The sequence below is a fragment of the Anastrepha ludens genome, chromosome 2 (assembly GCF_028408465.1).
Source record: "Anastrepha ludens isolate Willacy chromosome 2, idAnaLude1.1, whole genome shotgun sequence".
In the NCBI taxonomy this organism is placed as follows: Eukaryota; Metazoa; Arthropoda; class Insecta; order Diptera; family Tephritidae; genus Anastrepha; species Anastrepha ludens.
Genome location: NC_071498.1, coordinates 76766247 through 76788123, shown reverse-complemented (window position 1 = coordinate 76788123; position 21877 = coordinate 76766247). Strand labels below are relative to the sequence as shown.

General features: G+C 36.0%; 1 protein-coding gene across 1 annotated transcript; it reads right to left on the bottom strand.

Annotated features, from left to right (window-relative positions):
* Positions 1–11406: 11406 nt before the first annotated feature.
* On the bottom strand, positions 11407–21181 carry LOC128871914 (peroxidase). The gene is made up of 9 exons (XM_054114089.1): positions 20968–21181; positions 20580–20888; positions 19930–20141; positions 18683–19388; positions 17855–18020; positions 16312–16485; positions 15425–15623; positions 13275–13380; positions 11407–13186 (listed from the first exon to the last, which is right to left on the bottom strand). The coding sequence occupies exons 1-9, from the start codon at positions 21051–21053 to the stop codon at positions 13096–13098; spliced, it is 2049 nt and encodes a 682-aa protein (XP_053970064.1). The 5' UTR covers positions 21054–21181; the 3' UTR covers positions 11407–13095.
* Positions 21182–21877: the final 696 nt, after the last annotated feature.

Here is a 21877-nt window from a genome sequence, read left to right as displayed (position 1 = left end):
GTATTTTGCAAAAAACTTTCGGAGCATGTACTTGATTGAGCTCGACAGTAGGACGGATGAAATAACTAAGTGAACAAAATTCCGAAAAGTATAGTTTGCAAACCGGACCTAGTCCTGCATACTAGAACTCTAGAATTTCTATTTTGAATGGTATTCCAATCTGAAGTCACTTCTTTTCTCTTTGTATGCCTTAACGCACCTTCAAAAGTGGGGTCTTGCGAGCAATTAACTCTTTCTGGGTGTTTGGCCGAGCTCCTCCTATTTGTGGCGTGCGTCTTGATGTTGTTCCACAACAACTTTCTCGTTACCTTTTGACAAATAGGCTCTCTTAGCAGGATATTGTTACTCGCTCTAGAAATTTTAAGTAACAAAAAAATTTACACAAATCATTTCGAAAGAAAAATAATTATTTAAAAACCCTTTAAATATTATAATGGTTAATTTAAATAAGTACAGAAGAAACTCAAAATTTACATGGGTCAGGCGTAGTCAAGTAAGGTGTATGTTCAAAGTTATGTGTTTCGTCAATTAAATTTATGACGGATCCGTTTCTTCTATGAAATAATTCATTATTACCCTATTTTACTTAGATACTTACATGATAACTTCGCCATCTTTTTTATTTATTTATTTATTTCTGAAATCGGAAACTTATAACAAAAGTATATTTAACAAAAAGAAAAAAAATAAGTTAAATTCCAATAAAGGGTTTGATTCAGCAGAAAAGCATATCTTAGATGAAGTAAATACAAATTCAATAGTATTCGAGATCCCATTGAGTTCATGAAGAGAGCGAGCAATTGGAGCTTTGCAGGCCCATGTTCCCATGACAGTCGGTTCTACGTTACCGGAACGACTCGGATTTATTTTCGGCCAAGGATTGTTACTCCAGCAGCATTCCCAGTGGGTGTATGTGGCATGTTTTCCTGCTACAACAACAACAAGGATTGCAGGCATAATATGTTCTCCGCCTTTTCAAATGGAACGGATATTTAATTCGTAAAGACCTGGTAGGGACTGAAAAGTTAACCATTTCTAGAAGAGAAGAACATTCAGCCTCCCCCCTGATAATTCTAAACAGAAAAGACAGGGGCAAAATCGATCTTCTACTTTCTAGCTGTTTGACATTAATTAGAGGCGAGATTTATATTGGACCATGCCGATGATGCCGATGATATCGATATCATCGGTCTTAACAACCGCGCTGTTAGTTCTGCCTTCTCCAAACTGGATAAAGAGGCAAAGCGAATGAGTCTGGTGGAGAACGAGGACAAAACGAAGTACGTCCTGTCTTCAAACAAACAGTCGGCGCATTCGCGAATCGGAACCCACGTCACTGTAGACAGTTGTAATTTCGAGGTTGTGTAAGACTTCGTTTATTTAGGAACCAGCATTAATACCGATAACAATGTCAGCCTTGAAATCCAACGTAGAATCTCTCTTGCCAACAAGTGCTACTTTGGACTAAGTACGCAACTGAGCAGTAAAGTCCTCTCTCGACGAACAAAACTAACACTCTACAAGGCTCTCATCATGCCCGTCCTAACGTATGGCGCAAAAGCGTGGACGATGACAACATTCGATGAAGCGACGCTTGGAGTGTTTGAGAGAAAGATTCTGCGTAAGATTTTTGGACCATTGCACGTTAGCAACGGCGAATATCGCAGATGATGGAACGATGAGCTGTATGAGCTTTACGACGTCATAGACATAGCGCAGCGAATAAAGATCCAGCGGCTACGTTGGCTGGGTCATGTCGTCCGAATGGATACAAACGCTCCGGCTTTGAAAGTATTCGATGCGGTACCAGCTGGTGGTAGCAGAGGAAGAGGAAGGCCTCCTCTGCGTTGGAAAGATTAGGTGGAGAAGGACTTGGATTCACTTGGTGTGTCCAATTGGCGCCGGTTAGCACGAGAAATAAACGACTGGCGCGCTTTGTTAAACTCGGCCAAAATCGAGTAAGCGGTTATCGCGCCAGTTAAGAAGAAGAAGGCGAGATTTATATGACGGGAAACGATCAGAGAAATTTAGAGAAGAAAGAGCATACTTAAAAAAACTTTTTGAACTCGTTCAATTCTGTCGATAGATAATTGGTGGTAAGGTCTCAAAATGAACACGGCATATTCTAATGTACCAAAAGCTGCTAGTTTGTCCCCGCACTGGGGTTGGAGCAGGAGGGAAGGGGATTGGCTATGTTTGGGGAGTTGTGTTGCGCCGATAAGCTCCTTACCGTGGAGGTATGGATTTTGGTGGCGGTTGGTAGTGCCGGCCTACCAGGGGATGTAGTAGTCGTTGAGGCATTGGACGCTTGGTGGCGGGAGCAACACGTGGCCACATACCGTGTGGACCATTCCCTGTGGGATTTAAGGCGTGAGCAGGTCTTAAGGTGGCTCCACCAGTTGCAATTATTGCACCTAACCGAGGTGGAGCTCGGGTGGAGCCATTTATGGCAAACGCAGCAATAGAATACCTCTGGTCCAGGGTTGGTTTCAATACCATCCCTGATGAGAAGTATTTGAGGCAAGATTGACACGTCGAAATCTAGGCCTAAAGCAGAAGATAATAGGGGAACTGGAAAATAGGAACTTTTATATTCGCTCGCTCGTTGCAAGTGTCTGACGCAAAAACAAAATAATTTGAATGTTTTCTATTAAATAGTGTTATAGACTCTCGAATAATGTAACAGTCTTGGGCCTAACACAGAGATGGCACTAGTTTTATTGCATGCAGCTCTTTTTCAGTTAGTATCATACTAAGATATTTCGCTCGAATGAAGAGGTTATGGCTGAAACTGAGGCTTATTTGGTATTGATATGTTAGAGTGGTGGTGGAATGTTTGCGTTGTTCTTGTTTAAAATTACGTTGATGAATAAAGGTAATTTTGAACAAAAAAAAAGTGTTTTCTCAGGAATTTTCAGCTCATGTGTTATTTTCCTAAGCATATATGGCTTATGCGAAGGATATAGGCATTCTTCTGAGTTGCAACCACAACTGCCATGTTGCACGATTTTTTAAAATATGACCATCGATGTAGAAGTGTATTATTTATTTATTTATTTATTCAGTTTATTAACACACTAATTAACAAAGTAAAAACTTAAATTTTGATGATTAATATAAAGTAAAGGTTATAATGAAGTAAGCTAAAAGTAAAAACACAGAAGATTTATAAGCGCATTTTTTATTAAGCAAAATTAAGTAAGATAAAATTGGAGATTAAATTAAACTCAATTAAAGAACGAGTAATAGGAGCATTTCGTGCATAATCAGTCTTATAAATTGAAATTAATTTGTGCCAATTGAAAGGGGCATTCTATAACACCGGTAGCAAGGCTAAACACAAAAGTAAAGAGAGCAGGACCTTCTAGTTTCCAATGACTTGAGATTAATTATGAGTAAACGGCATAGTGCTGGCCTCACAAAAACTGTTTAAACATATTCAATTCTACTTATTAAGTTATGGCGTAGTCCCCAAATACATGTGGCATATTATATTCGGCCGCCGTAGCCCAGTGGCTTGATGCGTGACTACCATTTGGAATTCAGTGTGAACGTAGGTCCGAATCTCGATGAATGAAAAAGCTCCTCTGCTGTTCGGAGTCGGATGGAAACTGTAGGTCCCTCCATTTGTGGAACATCAAGACGCACACCACAAATAGGAAGAGGAGCTCGGTCAAACTCCCAAAAAAAAAGAGGTATACGTGCCAATTATATATATGTATATACATATATATATATATATATATATATATATATATTCTAAATTGAAGCGTATAAAAGGGTGTATAATAATTTTAAAGTATAGAGATTAGAAAATTTAACGCAATTTCGCATAACGAAGCTCAAAGTAGAATAAAATTTAGAAATACTATTTATATGATTATTATTATTCGAATTGTTCAGAAAATATGTTTTAAGTTTTGACTACGCATTGCCTATTAGTTAAGAAGACTTAATACATGTCAAAAAAAAGGAATGGAATAAATATTAAATAAAGAGCTTGTTGTTGTTGTTGTTGTTGTAGCAGTATCTTCGCCCTGTCAGTGTAGTGTAATTACCGGTCGTCTTCGTCTAGCTCATCTAACGGTAGGCCCAGGAAACTGGCTGTTTCGACGGGTTGGGTTCAGAGGGAGAGAGGTGTTAGATGAGTGGTTTTGATGGGGCATGTGAAGAGGTGGTTAGTGTCGTGCGGGGTGCCTTCACATGCTGGACATATGTTTAGTATGTCGATTCTAGATAGATAGGAGTTTAACCTGCTACAGTATCCAGAACATAATTGTGCCAAGGTTACGCGGGACTCTCGGGGAAGCTGGAGCTCTTCGTCTGCGATAGGTGGTGGTTGGACTCCGATAACGACATTCGGGGGTCGGGAGCTTAAGAAGGTGGTAAGGGTCTCCCGATGAATGTCGTTAATGACCTGTCTGTACACTGTCTGATCCTGGAGTGGTCTGTCAGTTTTGTCCTGGATCTCGTCCACGTAGTTGAGGAAGTGTCTCCTGATGTGCCTGGGAGGTGGCTCAGGCTCGAGCAGGTGTCTGCATGGGTGAGGCCTACGGTGACACCCAAGCAGAAACTGCTTGCCGAGCATTTTGTTGTGCTCCTTAACAGGAAGACCGAGAGGACGTCGAAGACGAACAGCGATCTGCAAGGTCTTCGACGACGCAAACAGACGAAGATGTGAACCGGGTTCGTGAATTTTTGAACATTGACCGTCGTGCTAATCTACGTGAGATCAGTGAAGAGTTAAACTGTGACAGCCGAATTGAACGCGATTCCGGCGGATGAGTTTAAAAAATGTTTCGTGCAGTGGAAGGGCCGCTACCAGCGGTATATTGACGCTCAAGGGTCCTATTTTGAAGAATATTAGTTGTATGAGCCAAAAGGTTTAATAAAACTGCTTAAAAAAATAAGGCTCATTACTTTTCAATCAAACCCTGTACATCTAAACAAACAACACTCATCTCACAATCAGAACATCAAAACCCACCACACTTCAATCACCCACTCGCAATATAGCCAACACAACTACCAACAAAGCCAACCGCACCAACTACCACTTCTCTCACTCAAAATAGCATGGAAAGGAAAGACATGCAATATTCAGATGTAATGAGCGAATCAGAGACAAATGACAGCTTAGAATCCACATAGACATCAAAGCAGAAGATAAAAATCCTATCAAAATCACATAGAAACGATTACCATCACAGATAAAAAAGTTAACAAAAAAATGTAACCCAACTAATCAAAACGTTAATTACCCTAATATTCCTAAAACTAAAATTACTTATACATACTTATTTCTAATTTACTTATACCTTATATAAATATTTATTAAATCTTTATTTAGTTAATTTAAAACAAAAACACGAACACTTATCGATTCTACATATAAATGACACTCACTAAAAATCGTACCAAAACAATTACAACGAACTACAAATATTACTCACACAAATTAAACCATACGTAATTACCCTGCAAGAGACACACATCCAAAACTCGATACCAATGCCAACGCCTATTAATTATAATATATATACACATCCACAAACCCCTGCAACTCACTTGGAGGATCTGTTATTCTTATACATAAATGCATACAGCATAAAATAATAAACCATACCACTAACACTTTTGATATATATGCATAGTTAGTATACAAATACAGTCCGTACTCAAATTTACAATTAGTTCCATCTACCTTTCCCCAAACAAAAATTTCAATACCAAAAACCTTCAAGATATATTTGACAGCTTGCAAGCACCAATTTTAATTACCGGTGACTTTAATAGTTGGCATCCAAACTGGGGATCCCCTAAAAGCAATAGCAGAGATAATAAGCTCTTTAAATTCCTTAGCCAATCAAGACTAATTCTTTTGAACGATGACTCACCAACCCACTCATGTTGATTTAACCATAGCCTCACTTCCCATAGTCCTACAAAGTAATTGGCAAGTAGAATCCCGCATTTTCGGCAGCGACCACTTCCCAATAATCACAACCATCTTTAACAACAAATCAAACACCACAATAAATATCAGACCCAGGTAACCTTAATAAAGCTAATTGGGAAAAATTTAACACCCTAGCGAATATACTATGTCAATCTAAACCACACGGCAATAATAAAGGGTTTTCCAATAACAGGCGTTGTGAATGAATGGATTGCGCTATCGAGAGATGATTAACGATTTTTTATGGCCGGAATTGAATGGTATTGATCTGGACAACGTTTGTTTCAACAAGACGGCGTTACGTGCCACACAAGCAACGTACCATTGATTTTTTACGAGAAAAGTTTCCGGACCGTGTTATCTCTTGATAAGGTGATCAAAATTGGCCACCGAGATCTTGTAATTTAACACCTTGTGACTTTTTACTTTGGGGCCACGTGAGAGAGAAGGTTTACACCAACAGCCCAGGGTCGATTCAAGACTTCAAAGATGGGACTCGTGAGGCTATCGAGGGCATAGGGCAGCCACTTGCAATTATTTTCCACTATTAACGGTATACCTTCCTCTTTATAATAAAATAAACGTCCGACAACATAAAAAATAACATTTTTCTTTGAATATCAAAATAACATCTCTTATTGGAAAACCTTTTACAAATAAAGCAGCGGCCACGCTAAAAAAAATCATACTACAAAGCGCAAATGAAACAATCCCTCAAACGAACTACAATACGAAAAAATGTACCCTTGGTGCAACAAAGAAATCAAAAGATTGTAGAAAGATAGAAATCGTTTTGGGAATAAAGTAAAAATACACATAACAACTGAAAACATAATAAGCTACAAAAGAGTAAACGCTCTGTTTAAGAGAGAATTTATCCAAAAACAAAGCAATGCATAAGTTTACAGGCCCCATTTACCCCCATACACCCACTGGACAGTTGTGGCACACTATACGTCGATTTTGCGGCTTAAAATCACACCTTCCGATACACAGTATGGGCTTACAAGATCCAATCCAAACTACCACAACCTATAAACTTGCAATAGCCAACTCATTTGGAAAATACTGGTCAAAGGAAGCCAGCAACACCAACTTTACACAATCATTTTAAGACAACAAATACTCCTCCTTAACATCGATCAAAAGCTTAACCCCAAGCAAAACTGCGCTCCAAATAAAAAACGATATAACTCCCATAGAACTCTTTATAGCTCTGTCAAAACTTAAGGGTCGCACCCCAGGTATCGATAGAATTTCTTACCCCATGATAAAAAACTTACCGGCGGCCATGAAAACCCGTTTACTTTGTCTTTATAAGAACATTTTGAGCAAACAAATTCCTCAAATGTACAAAAACAGTCTCGTCCTCCCTATACATAACCCACACCAAGACAAATCCTCCATCAAATCCTACCGTCCAATATCTTTAAATCCGATCTACGCAAAATTATTAGACAAAGTAGTAGCTAATCGGCTATGGTGGTTTGTTTCCTGCAAGCTACTACATAGCCAGAAAATCGGATTTAGAAAGGGTAAATCAGGGTCTGATTATATAGTATATCTAGACCATCAGATCACGGGGTAGGGAGGATCCCAAAAAAAAGCATTTGTCAATCATCTCACTCGACTTTACTAAAGCATATGATAAAATCGGAGTACACACCATTCTAGACCATCTTTTAGAATGAAAAATAGGTCCTAAAATATTAAACTACATCAAGAATTTGATGACAAACAGAAAAATTAAAATAAGAATAGATTCTCACTCCTCCGAAGTATATCCACTCCAAAATGGGATACCAAGGATCCCAAAATTTCAGTCATAATATTTCTATTAGCATACCACAAACTCAGCAACATTATATCATTACACAAAGAAATAGACTTTCTGGCTTACGCAGACGATTTCACTCTCATAAAAAAATTAATAAACATGAAAATACAAACATGGATCTCAACGACATTCACAATGATATTTTGAACTGGTGCAATTACTCAGGTGTAAGCCTCTGAACAGAAAAAAGTAAACACATACACATAAACAACGCCGAAAACTTAAAAATATTAGGTATCGAATTTAATAAAAGATATAGATGGGAAGCCCACATTTCAAAACTTATCAACTCACTAAATAAACGTTTGAGCATAATAAAATGGCCTTCAAGCCTAAAATTTAACGCTAACACTACATATGTAGTCAATCATTGCCGCTACCAAATCTTTAATCGTATCAAAAATGTATTATGGATTATACCTTTTTGGCTACGCTTCTTAGTCAAATATCAACAAACTCAACTCATTACTAAACTCTGCTATAAGAACCGCCTTAGGCGCATATCGTACTACATCGATTCGCAACATAACCTAATCGTTATTGACCAGCCAACACTTTCCAAACTAACGTACAAAATAATAATTTCTAAACGAAAGCACAAAATTCAATCAACATTTAATCGCACAATAGAAAAATCGCTGGAATTAGATATTCACTACCTTTCAATGCCATAGATACATCGCTCCACCAGTGGAAAAACACAATACGCCTAGTTTAACGTGACAACGTCATAAGAAAATACTGATGTAATGGTTGCAATTTTCAAAACAAAAATTTAATTTTGTTTGTTTGATAGATATTTTGTATGGATATAGAGAAGGAGGTAAATGGAATCGCAATGGAATAGGTCAAGTTACATTTAAACAAACGTGAAAAATGACGAAATATTTATCAAATTCATGAAAGAAATGTTCAATTTCGATTTTGCAACAGACGTTAATAAGTCAACAACATTAAGAGGTAACATCATCAATTTGCCTTTTTCAAGACACATTACACTCGAAACACCCTCTTTCATTTTCTACTTTTCCTATCATCGTCCTTTTCTCAACAGAGAAATGGTTCATTACCATGCACACAGGAAGAAGGCATATGCAAATACAAATATGTGAATTTATATACAAATGCGCATATACATACATATATATGCTCACTCAAGTAGGAGAGAGCCAGATGTCGAACGTTGCCGAACGCGGGGGACGATTGTGCTCTTTGTCGTTCGTTCCGCGCTTTCGCTTGCAGTTCAAGCAAGGTAACGACGCATGAGCGAGATAACGACGATTGAGCAAGATAACGACGATTGAGCAAGATAATGACACATTTTTTCGTGCATGCAGCCGGCATAATCGAATTATAAGACGTTATCACGTCAAAAAAATCAAACTAATCTTCACAGACAGTTCAAAAAGCGCAAATCAAACAAGCTTCAGCGTTATATACAATGGTATAATATTAATTAGCAAAGTCTTACCTTATTACAGCACAAATTTTGCTGCAGAAACGATAGCCATATTTGAAGCAGTACAATATGCTAGCCAAACACCTGGAAAATTTGCAATTTGTTCCGATTCCTTAGACTCATTAGAAATGGTAAAATATATAAACAATAATTATTATTATACAGAATACGTAAGGAAATGCTTATTGAAACTCAAAAATAAAATCGAACTTATATGGATATCAGGACACGCGAAAATCAAGGGCAACGAACTAGCAGATTTAGCAGCAAAAGAAGCACAAAACCGCCCCGTAACTATGTCTCTGAACCTCCTACACACAGATATTAAAAGTCGAATAAAAAAAGACGTAAATATCTGCAAATACTGCAATACCTCAGCTCCAAACATCAAACACATCCTAGACGACTGCACACATTTTACAAACCACAGAAAATCACTAAACAACACAAAACCTATTGATCTACTCTTAAACAATTCCACAGAGAACATTATTAAACTTATAATGCTACTGGATATGTTGAACTACATATTTTTTTAACAGATATTTACGAGTATATACATACATATAAACTGTTTGAAAATTAGGACTCCTTGCTTTAGATGCTTTGTATGCTCAGGGGGATTTCCTTTTGGCATAATTATTCTCAAGTATGAGTTGCACTAAATAGTGTTTATGGATTTCTTAATAGCCATGATAAAAAAACAAACAGAAGAACACGTCTGACTAGCTGCAGAAAAAATTAATGATAATTAAAAATACTTTGCACTACAATCAAACTAAAGGCGCAGTTGCAAAGTTGGCCCAACTTGCAAATAGTTTTACTTCCCGCAGAAAATCACACACTTTTGTAATTTAGAAGATATTTCCACATAACATTTGTTGTTTGGAATAATGTGCAGACAATTTGGAAGATATCGTATTACGAAATAAAACCCCAAGCTCTGCTTACGAGAATTTGCTGAAAGACTCATCGCTTCCCAATGCTCAAACGATAAATAGCAACGTGCTATAGTTTATCGCATTCAACAAGTTTTTCGGGAAGGAAACACCTCAATTGTCTCTGCACCAAACGTTTGCAAATGTTACTAAAGCGTTTTTCAATAGGTGCGCTTCAACTTTTTTCCGATAGGGAGGGCGAACGACGCAATATTTTTTATTTTTCGCTTGTCATTTGTAAACTTCATTAGTATACATTTCATCATGGAACGCTACACACTTGAGCAACACTTGCAAATCATTGAATTTTATTATAAAAATGCGTGTTCTGTTAAGAAAGTTTAAAGTCGAAAAATCATCTTCAGTGATGAAGCTCACTTTTGGCTCAATGGCTTTGTCAACAAGCAAAATATGCGTTACTGGGCAGGAAGCAATCCACACGGGATTCATGAGGCACCGTTGCATCCCGAAAAAATCACTGTTTGGTGCGGTTTACATGCCGGCGGCGTAATTGGCCCATATTTTTTCGTTGACGAGAACGATCGCCACGTTACTGTGAATGAAAATCGATACCGCGACATGATAAACGATTATTTTTGGCCGCAATTGAATGGTATGGACTTAAACGACATGTGGTTTCAACAGGACGGGGCCACAAGCCACACAGCACACGCTACAATTGATTTGTTGAAGAGTAAGTTCGATGAGCGCATTATTTCCAGAAATGGACCGGTCGAATGGCCGCCGCGCTCGTGTGATTTGACGCCTCTAGACTATTTTCTTTGAGGTTATGTGAAGTCATTGGTCTACAGTAACAAGCCGGCGCCGATTTGTGAGCTCAGAGCCAATATTGAACGCGAAATTGCTGGAATTTCGGCCGATTTATGCAAAAGAGTGGTTGAAAATTGGGTTCAACGATTGGACTTCGTAAAACGTGCACGCGGTGGTCATGCAAAAGAAATCGAATTTCATACTTAAATGTATATGTTCAAACTCGATGATAAAAAAAAAAATAGTTAAAAAAGTCAAACCGTTTGTGTTTTATTCAAAAAAAAAGTTGAAGCGCTCTTACTGAAAAACGCTTTACTTGTATGCTATAAGTCGCATAATCAAAAATATAATAAAAATGTTTAACGAATACGCGAAGAAAATTTTGCTATGCGAAGAACGTAATTAATAAAATAATAAATAATATAACTCAATTTATTCTGGTTTCAATTATTTTATTTTGTTCATAGAGGGACATGTTGGTAGGATTTGTAATTCTTTTCTTGTGCCAAGATGAGGTGTAACAGAATATGACAGTTCAATAGAAGTTTCATATTTGTGGTTATAAATTGTGAATTATTTATATAACAGAAGTTATTAAAAACAATGAAAATTGAAAGTTAAGATAAAGCCATGTTAAGAAATGGATTAAAAATTTTGATAGAGACACTTTTCCGGTAGTTTGCTCATGATATGAATGGTTTATCCCGGAATCAGTAATTTTCCAAAGTGTTGGTATAAGCAAGCCATTAGCTTTATGGTTTGTGATAAATCGATATTTTTCCTAAATATTCTGTTAATAAACGGTTTCTTGTGAAAAACCACTCATACTTGACTTATGTCCAGCAATATTTCTAGAATATATCAGTCTAAATAGTATATAGGGTCCGGCACTCGAAGTGCAACAAACTTCAGACCGCTCGCGCAGCTGATGAACGGGAATCTGTTAGCTGTGTTTGTAAGTTGTCTAAATGAAAGTCAAGAGTATTGTTTACAAGCACGCGGAAGCCGAGAGTAAACGCGATAAAAGAAAATCAGTAATGGATTTCAAACGTAACAGTGTGATTGCATTGTATTTGGCTGGAAAATCACAACCAGGGATTGTTCGTGAGCTCGATTACCTTAAAGTAAATAAAGTTTTTGTTTATCACCCCATTACTCGTTACAATGATACTGGTAGCCGCAAATGTCATGGAGGTGATCATCAAAAGACTAAAACGTCATTCGAAATGGTTCAAAAAGTGAAGATACGACTTGAGCGAAATCCCTGACGAAGTGCCAATCAAATGGCGAAAGAACTGAAAATATCTGATCGTAGCATCCGCCGCATACTGAAAAATTATCTCACAGTTAAGTCTTACAAGACCTAAAAGGAGCATGATCTCACACCAAAGCAGCAACAAGTCAGACTTGAGAGAGCGAAGAAGTTGCTGCGCTTGGCCGAAAGCGGCCAATTTCTGAACATTTTGTTTTCTGACGAGAAAATTTTTCAAATTGAACAATTCGTAAACTCCCAAAATGATAGAGTTTATTTGACCGACCGTTCATACGAGAATTTTAGTCCTCGAATGACCATCAGAAGGCAGCACCCGACACAGGTATTGCTTTGGGCCGCTGTAACCGCAGATGGGCGCTCTCCAATCGTTTTCATCCTGGCCTGGCGTCAAGGTAAATGCGAAATATTATCGGGAAAGTATTGTGGAGGTTGCTTTGAAGCCGTGGAGAGCAAGGTCCGAACTAAAAGATTCACCAGTCTCGAGGCGTTGAAAAAAGCCATTAACCGCGAATGGGCCAAAATACCTGCAGGTCACATTCGGGTAGTTGTGATTCGTTTCTGGACCGTCTCAAGGTTAAGTCAAAAGGTCATAGTTAAGTCAAAAGGTGATCATCTCGAGCAAAAGTAAATTGATTCTTAATTTTGTATTATTTTCACACATTTTTTACTTTGAATTGAATAAAAGTAATTTTCCAAAGCAAATGTATGGCCTTTTCAATCGGTTACACTTCGAGTGCCGGACCCTGTAAAATGGGGTATCATTTATATTGTAGGTTAGTCGTATATAATTAATGCAAGAAATTATTCATTCCTTATTATAACAAATTTTTTGTAGGTACGTATATGTAACGTTTATCATTATTTATTTAAGTAAACCGCTTGTTGTATAGGTGCTCTCCATTTCCATAAATCCACCTGAGGAAAATCTTTACAATTTCTCAAAATATTCCTGAAGAATAAAAAATTTAGTATAGAACAATAATATGATTTAGTATAGATAGAGAATTAATGAAAATAATACGATTTATGATAATAACCTTCTGTTTGGAAAAATAAACGCATTAGGTTGAATATCCTGTAAGAAGTCGGCATTGTTGCAAAATAACTGCGATAAACTGGCTTTACGGATCTCAGCTAATTGGGCTATAAATAAGACAAATGCATTATCAGTGTACAATATACTAAATATTTCTATATGTATGTGTAAGTTCATAACCACCTGGTTTTCATTATAGAATATTTTTGACAGCGTTTTATGGTTATCAATTCGATTTGATGGTAAGTTAACTGGTAACTACATAGAATTACCAGTATGTTGACAATTTATGGCAAATTTCGTCGCCAAAAACAGGAAGAATGCAACTACTAAATATTTGGCATACATACGGCCGCCGTAGCCGAATGGGAGGAGCTCGGCCAAACACCCAGAAAGGATGTACGCACCAATTATATATATACATATATGGCATATGAATGTATTCAAGCATATATGTATGATAGAACACAAATTGCGCCTTCCCAAGTACCATGACTTCAGCACAGAGACTAAACAACCAAAAAAAAGGGGGAAGAATATGCGAAAGTTAATGGAAAGCTAAGAAAATAGAATAAATCGTGCACCCATACATCTGCATACGCATACATTTGCGCAAAAATGTTTATTTTCTGTATTGACGACACTCAATTGTCAAATTCGGATAATTCGTTGTAAAGTGGTCCGAGCAATGTCCAACTGCTGAGAACGGCGATTTTGGGATGTCCTTGGCGACGCCTTGGTCGGTTTTGATTTGGCCTCTTTGGATTAGAAAGAGCATCACCAGTCGAAAACCTTTCGTGCAAATGTTTAATGGTGTTCTTAGAAGGCGCACTTTTCACATTATTTAATTTTTTATACACACGTTGACTTTTCACAATTGACTTCTTTTGTCGAATGTAAATTTCAACAATTTGGGAGCGCTCGCGTGGCGTGTACTGTTCCATGGTAAAAACCTGCTTGGGCTAACGCTTCCAACGCGGTATGTCATTAAGCGATCTGACGCCTTTGTCAAAAGATACAGGGTTCCCAGATGGGTCCATCGAATATTGGCAACCCTGTATGTATAAGTACACTTAAACCGGCATCGGCCAGAGTCTAAGCTCGTAAGGTTTTTGAAGTTTTTTAGGTTTGAGATAATACAGAACGTGGCCTAGAATGACTGATTAAAAGATTGCGACATTCGTTAAGAGTATTTCTAGGTGTGACGTAACTATTGAATAAACAAGAAAGAGAACGGCGTTGCAGGGAATGTCGCAGCAATACAACAATAAAATGAATCCAGATATTGTATTGTTACTTCAGCAAATTAGCTGATTGTCAAAATAGCGAAAAAAGTAGCGTTTTTCTTGAGATTTGCTATTTGTCAGAGTTACCTGCTTCCGTAATTTTGCTTTTTTTTTTTTTGCTTACATTATTATTGAAATTTTAGAATTCAAAACGCCAAATTTAAAAAAAAAAAAATTGGTGAATAATGTTGTTGCTCTATATATGTGGACTGGCCTGGGTACAAAGCTTTGTGCAAGACAAGGCACAGTGAGCAGGAAGCAGCACTAGAGCAAAAACAACAAGAGCAATGCATTGGTGCCTAGAATTTCAAAATCTATAAAGAGTTAAGAGATCAAATATATAAAAAAGTCAAAAGTGCAATCCTGCTGCTGCTATCTCTTAAATGTGCCTTGCCACAGCAATAATACTAATAATATAATAATAACAATTACTTTCTTCCTTTGCTTGGCAATTGAGTAACGTCAGTACAACAAATAAACATGACTTCAGATCCAAATGCATTGTATGATCGTCTTATTTCTGTATTCTTGGCTTCCCACTAACTTGTATTCTTGAGTTCAGTCAACGTTCACGTTCAGTTGGCTATTGGGTATTGTATGATTGGTGTCTGAGGGGGTTGTTTTTAGTTTTTTAAACAGTGAATTTTATTACCCCATTTTATATAAAGTAATATCAATTTTGAGCAGAGTGTTTACAACTCGCCAAACAATTTTTCAGAAAAAAGAACATTTGTTCTCATATAGGTGTGTTTTGTTGTTCTCATTACAAATTAATATTTTAAAAATCATTAATATCTTGCTAACAAAAACTTGAAAATTCGGCCGATACTTATTTAAATATATGTTTAAAATGTTTGTTACAAACCTTTTGAAAAACCACTTATTGGATTGTACCGCTCAAAAAAGAAATGATCACCCACTCGAGCTTTGAGGAATTGTCGTCCTATTATACATTGAAACGTAGGCCCTAAAATAGATTCCGGTGCGTGTGCTTCCAGCGAGCCACCAATAGATAAATCTACATCGTCGGGAGATGCGTAAAGCTCCTGCATTACCCTAATTTTCTGAAATTAAAAATTCCAAATTTCACACTAATTATAATAATAATTATACATATGTATGTATAGTATGCACATACATATCAAAGGACTTCTAAGACAATCACATATTTTACACAACTTTATTCTTTCCGAGCAATAAATAATTGGTGTTCGAGGATATTTTCTGAGTTCTTCAAGCCTAGTAATTTAATGCTCTCAAGAAAAAAGTGCGAAGTCGAATATATGTATGCATGTGCTTACAAGTATAAATATATGTACATATACATGCATATGTATATGAATCAATTACACTGTTCAGACAATATCAAGCGAATCCAAACAAGTTGATTGTAGTAGTAGAAAATCAATTGATTCAAAGTGGTTTGAACTTTCAATCAGAATATAAACAAATAAAACAAGAACAAAGAACAGATCACTTTGACATTTAAACCACCGAATCGCAAGAAAAATTGAAAAATCAGCTGCTTCAGCAACTTCACCTTATATGAATTTGCTTTGCGCTATACATTTATACTAAGGCGTATCTATACAAGGTGAAATCAGTACATCAACTGGTATGTTTTTCTTTCGCTTTGAACCTTAAGATGTCAGCACAAAATGAAACGATGAAAAACTGGTATATTTTACTACCACTCTACTTTTTTTCGAGACATTCTAATGTACAAAACATTGTTTTTGGTCTTATACGTACATCTTGTGATATTTCATTGGAAAATCCTGACCAGTCGTAAGCACGTGGTAATCCGCAATAGGTTCGCATGTCATTATAAGATGGTAATCCATAGTCTCGCCCACGCTGTATATCAATTGCTTTCAAATCAGCGCCAAATACTTCGAAGCTTTTACGATCAAAGAAGTGTTTTATCTGTAGTAGATGTGAGTACGTATAAATGTATTTATAAATAAACCTCAAATAAGTTCTTATTAATACTTATATTTTATTATCGAGAGTTGTTTGGTTAATTCTTGTTAGAGAGAATTCCTGGGTAAATACTCATGTAAGTCTTAGGTCAATACTCATTAAAGGGGCATACCTTGTACAAACAAGGTAACGTTCCTGTAAGTTAGATATTTCTACCAACATTAATATAATCATTCCCACATAAAAGAAATATGTATTTGAAATTATTAGTATATCAGCACTTTCAAATAACCAGTTATTTTTAAAACTTGGCGTACTCGGAATCGAATATAGCGCTATTCTTTAATGGAGTTTTTTTTTAGAGCTTTATGTTGAATTCGGATCTGCCAGGAAAGATGTCGAAAAATCGTTCCATACATATTGACGCGCCCATTTATATATATATATATAATTGACCCTTACGCCTTTTCTGGACAAATGGAGGGAGGGACCTATAGTTTTAAGCCGACTCCGAGCGGTAGATATTTTTTATAAGGAGCTTTTTCATGACAGAAATACACTCGGAAGTTTGCCATTGACTGCCGACTGGTGTCCGCTATTAGAGAATAGCTTTCTATTATTTTTGTGTTTCATATACGAAGATTCGAATCTACGCACTCCCGAATGGTAATCACGCTCCAACCCAGTCGGCTACGACGGCTAATATGTATTTATTGTTCCAACCATAACAAGAACAACTGAATCATTTTAGATATTAAATTTCTACAGCTTCAATCGAACTGTTAACCATTTGGCAAAAAAGACTTTGAGTAAATATGAAAAATTTTGAATTACTGATGTTTTTAATATTAAAATGCATTCAAATCCAACACAAACACACCATGAAAAATGGGTTTGCAATGGGTTTGGGTTATGATACCTATTTGCAAGGGATTTTGTGTTTTAGCTAGTGTTTGCGCTTAAATACGCTAGCGACAGCAAACCCAAAAGTAAGACGTTATATTAAGGTCCTATTTGCTCTCTTAATTTGTATTTTTCTTTCCCAAATCGTAAGCTGCTTATATTTTACATATGTATATAATTATAGACCTCTTCTATTCACCATTTCACCGCTCGCTATTTTTATGCTCGATTAACTTAACGAAAAATTTGCATGCGAGAGCAACAACAAAGTTATCGAGTAAGATTCGCTGCTAGCGAGTATGGTTATAGCTAATTAGATTGGTATAACTCACATCTTACAAACATATGTAATTTAAAGCCGCTTTATTCCCGCGTTGCCAATATATCTTCATTTATACCAGTTGCTTCATCTATTCGCCACTTGCTAACTCTTGGCGAAAAGAAGAGGCCATATATTATATGATCATACCTCTTTGTCTATGTTACTGTCGGGACGCTTCTGTAGTTGTGTACATAAGCCACGAATAAGGGAGTCAAAGTTATCATTATCCCACATTAAATTCAGATTCTCAGGCCGCTCGAAATGATCACTTAACCGCAATGTTTGATTGAAATTTCGTCTTGAAGAGACTAATCTGTTGAATAAATAAAAAGATAAACATTAATCCCCATGTTTTTTTCGAATCTGTTTCGGTTTCGAATTAATATGCACTGAAAAAATGGGACGCTGAAATCTTTTCCGTACAACTAATCCATTCATTGATGAACTTTAACAATGCGAAAAACTTGTTTTAGGCTTTGAAGCATGTTTTGTAAAAGATGACTGCAGCATACCGTTTTTTTCTCGAGAATCGTAATGCCATTCAAATGAAAAGTTAGTTTCATGAACCAATTAATATAGATCACGTAATCATCCAGCCGTGTATTTGTCATCGAATTTGAAAAACAAACTGGTGCGTAGCGCTTTTAAAAGTTTTCGTTTTTTTCACATTTCATTCTTCATTTACATGATTTATCATTTTTCCACATTGAAAAATCTAGCCGTGCTATTGCTTCGCGTTTGTGAGTCACTTTCTACCATTAATAATTTTCAATCAATTCTATTTCTTACGTTTTATAATAAATACCATTAATAATCGCACTCAACCCTTTTTTGTTTCCTTTCTTTGTTCTTTTTTTTTTTGTAATAGTGTGACGCCACGGTCAGACAATTACTTCTTTCTTCCTCTTTCGAATACGTGATCATGTTTAATTAGTTCATGAGATAGTTCTAAACAGTTTTGAATTTAAAACGTACGAAAACCATCCAGGTATTTGATTGTGTGAGTAACGAAAAGCGGCTGCAGCGAATTCTGCGTAAGGTGCGGCATTAACGGCTGGATCGTAATCATATGAGTACTCATATTTCGTAATGTGGTATAATAGGTCTTTATTATAAGCATACGAAGGTCCAATAAGAAGCGGCAACCAATCATAAAACGTAATCTTTTGATATTGAGCGATATTTATTTTTCTTGCCTCTTGGAAAAGTGTCTCATCCGAGTAATGGGGGTTAAATTGTTCAAGTTTTCTCGCAATTCGGTTATGTTCGCGCACAAGGATGGTATGCAACACTGCAACTGTTGGGATGAATTGGTTACGGATATCTGGTATATCGTAACATTGATAATTTCCTTCTCCACAATCAGTTTCAGGATTGGTGGATAATGGCAGCCAGTCACGGTTATTCACTAAACTTGTTTTTAGTAGGCCACTTTTAAATACACGAAATTTTCTGTTTTGCCTTACGGAGTTGCCATAAACAAACGACAAATCCAGATATGCTGAGGTCATTGTTATTTTCTCTGAATATGGCAAACCACTAGCGGGACATACCGCATCGCAATCAGAAGTACTTCTGGCGAAATTTAAACACCCCTTCGAAGAACTCTGCGAAATTGGTCCGAGCGGGTGAAGAATAATTGGATAGCAGAATAAACTTTCAGGACGAGAGCAACAGTCGTCTAAAAATATTCAAAATTAAATTAGTAATAATTGTATAGTGCGCACAAAATTTAGAATAAATGTATTATAAAAAATAAACTAATAAATATTTATTGCTTTACGTGCGTATTTAGAGGATGTTTCAAAACTGCTTTAAATCAATATGACATATTTTTTTAGGTAGCAAACTAAAGCAAGAACCAACAATTAAAGAAGTGGTTTTTTCTTCAGTTTGTTTTCAGCTGTCTTGTCTGATGAATCCACCCAGAAATTAATGTATCCAGCTTATGCTGAAACATTTTAAAATAATTATTTTGCTTGCAAACTATTGCAAATTGGCAAAAATTCTGAAGAGATTTTAAAATATATCGCAGATTGTCCAATTTTTTTAAGATACCGGTATTTATATACACACATACAAATATTCTACGACTTCATCGGTTTGTTAAATCACAAAATAAAAACATATTAAGGCAAAGATAAAAATCATATGAAACCGGCGTAATCGAAATTTGATTTTGTTCTTATTCAATATTAATAAGTAAATTTCAGTATAGTTACCACTGGTGTTTCCTTTAACAAAATGTGTCATGTCGTGAGCCACCAATTGACCCCACTGCAAAAACGCCATCGTTCGAAAATCATCCGGCAAGGTAGTTTCTCCGTATAAGGACAATGATAATAGACGGCTATTTGGTAATGGTGCCCCAGTGATTGAGATTGTTGGAGAGTAAACACCATCACTATATTTCGGTGGCATCATTCGAGTATACCTAAAATGTATCGAAAAATATATTTTGAAAGTGGATGAAAAAAATTAGAATGTGAATGCATATTAAGAATTAAGCTAACGGATAATGACTATTTTTAATTATATTCCTTTTTATATTATTATTATAATTATTTTATAGTTTTTCACATGTAATTAGTTTAATAATTATTATAATCATATCAAAACTGCAAATCCCAGAAAGTAAAAATCCTCCTTGATTTCAACATACACAACACGTATTATGTAATAAACAATTAAAAGCACTGATTATTTTCATTATTCTATTGAGAAAATATTCTGAAAAATACCACATTTCATTCACTCGAAGCTAATTTTTTCGATACACTTATGTATTTATTTAAATTTGAACATTTCGGTTATAGTACTTTGATTCGTTTTTACTTTAAAGCACACTGTTAACAATTCAACATAAAATTACCTAGATTTTGCCATTCCATAGTCGGGATTTTGAAAATTATTGCATGACCCATCATAGGTTCGATAATAAAAGTTTTTCGAATCACTCGCGCAGTTTGAACGCGGTGAAGTGCACTGAAATTTGTCAGACTTTTCAGAGCTGAATAGTAGTTCATTCAAACTAGGTACAATGGCACTAGTTAAGTGACTGACATCATTATGCCTAACTCTTGCAGTATTCCTTACGTCCATCTCGGCAAAAGCAGCTGCAGCAGATGAGGACACATATATGTTCGGTTTTGTCTCATATTCCTGATAGATCGTAAAAGGACTGAAACACATTTAATTTAAGAACAATACTCGTGTTATTGACATTGTCATGCCTTTTAGAACACACATCTGTATTTTACCATTTACTTGCAAAATCTGCTACCACTTCATGAATTAGAGATAAAATGAAGGCAATAAAAATAAAATTATACTCTTGGGAGCCCATATCTGCGTATGATTTCACGATAAAGTGCACTTGTTATATGCTCACCGCATACTTGGCTTTGAGCTTATATTGTTACAGCGATTATGTTGTTGGAATATTCGCGATGTCTTTTGCTATGGCTTGTGCCATCTTTGTAAGCACGCGTATAATTCTTATACTCGTTAATATGCTCAAACTATTTAAATATCGCACGTTCAGATTATCCGGAAATGTTAGTACACAGACTTATTTATACACTTAGAAAAATTCTGATAATAATATATTCTATTTATGTTAGCTTAAACTATTGAAACTTATTGTAATAAACAGATGTATTCGTGTGTTTATGTGACTATGTTAATAAGTAAATGTGACTAATAAATTAATGGAAAATGTGGCATCGAAATTCCGTCACCTGATTACTATATAAAATATGTACAGTGGCTCGCAGCTTATTTCGTGTGGCTGTATGTTAAACTAAAGAATTGTAAAATTATTTTTATTTGATTTATTTTAAAAAAAATTTAAATGCACAATCAAAGATAAATTATTTCTAATTACAAACATGTATAAATGCATTCAAATTTTTTCTTCTTTAGTAGAATATTTACAACAAAAACAGAATACTAGGTAAATTGACGTCACAGCTTATTTCGTGTGTTCACTTTTACCGTTATCGGCGCCAGTAAACCGGTTAGCAATTATAAGAAATTTGTTTTGCATAGTATATTAGATTATATCCTTATTTAGTTTACACATTGAAAGTAGTCGGTTGTCCAGCTTAATTTAAAAATACCGTGATGGGTCGTCGTACGTCGATTGAAAGGCGCGAACTAGTGATTACG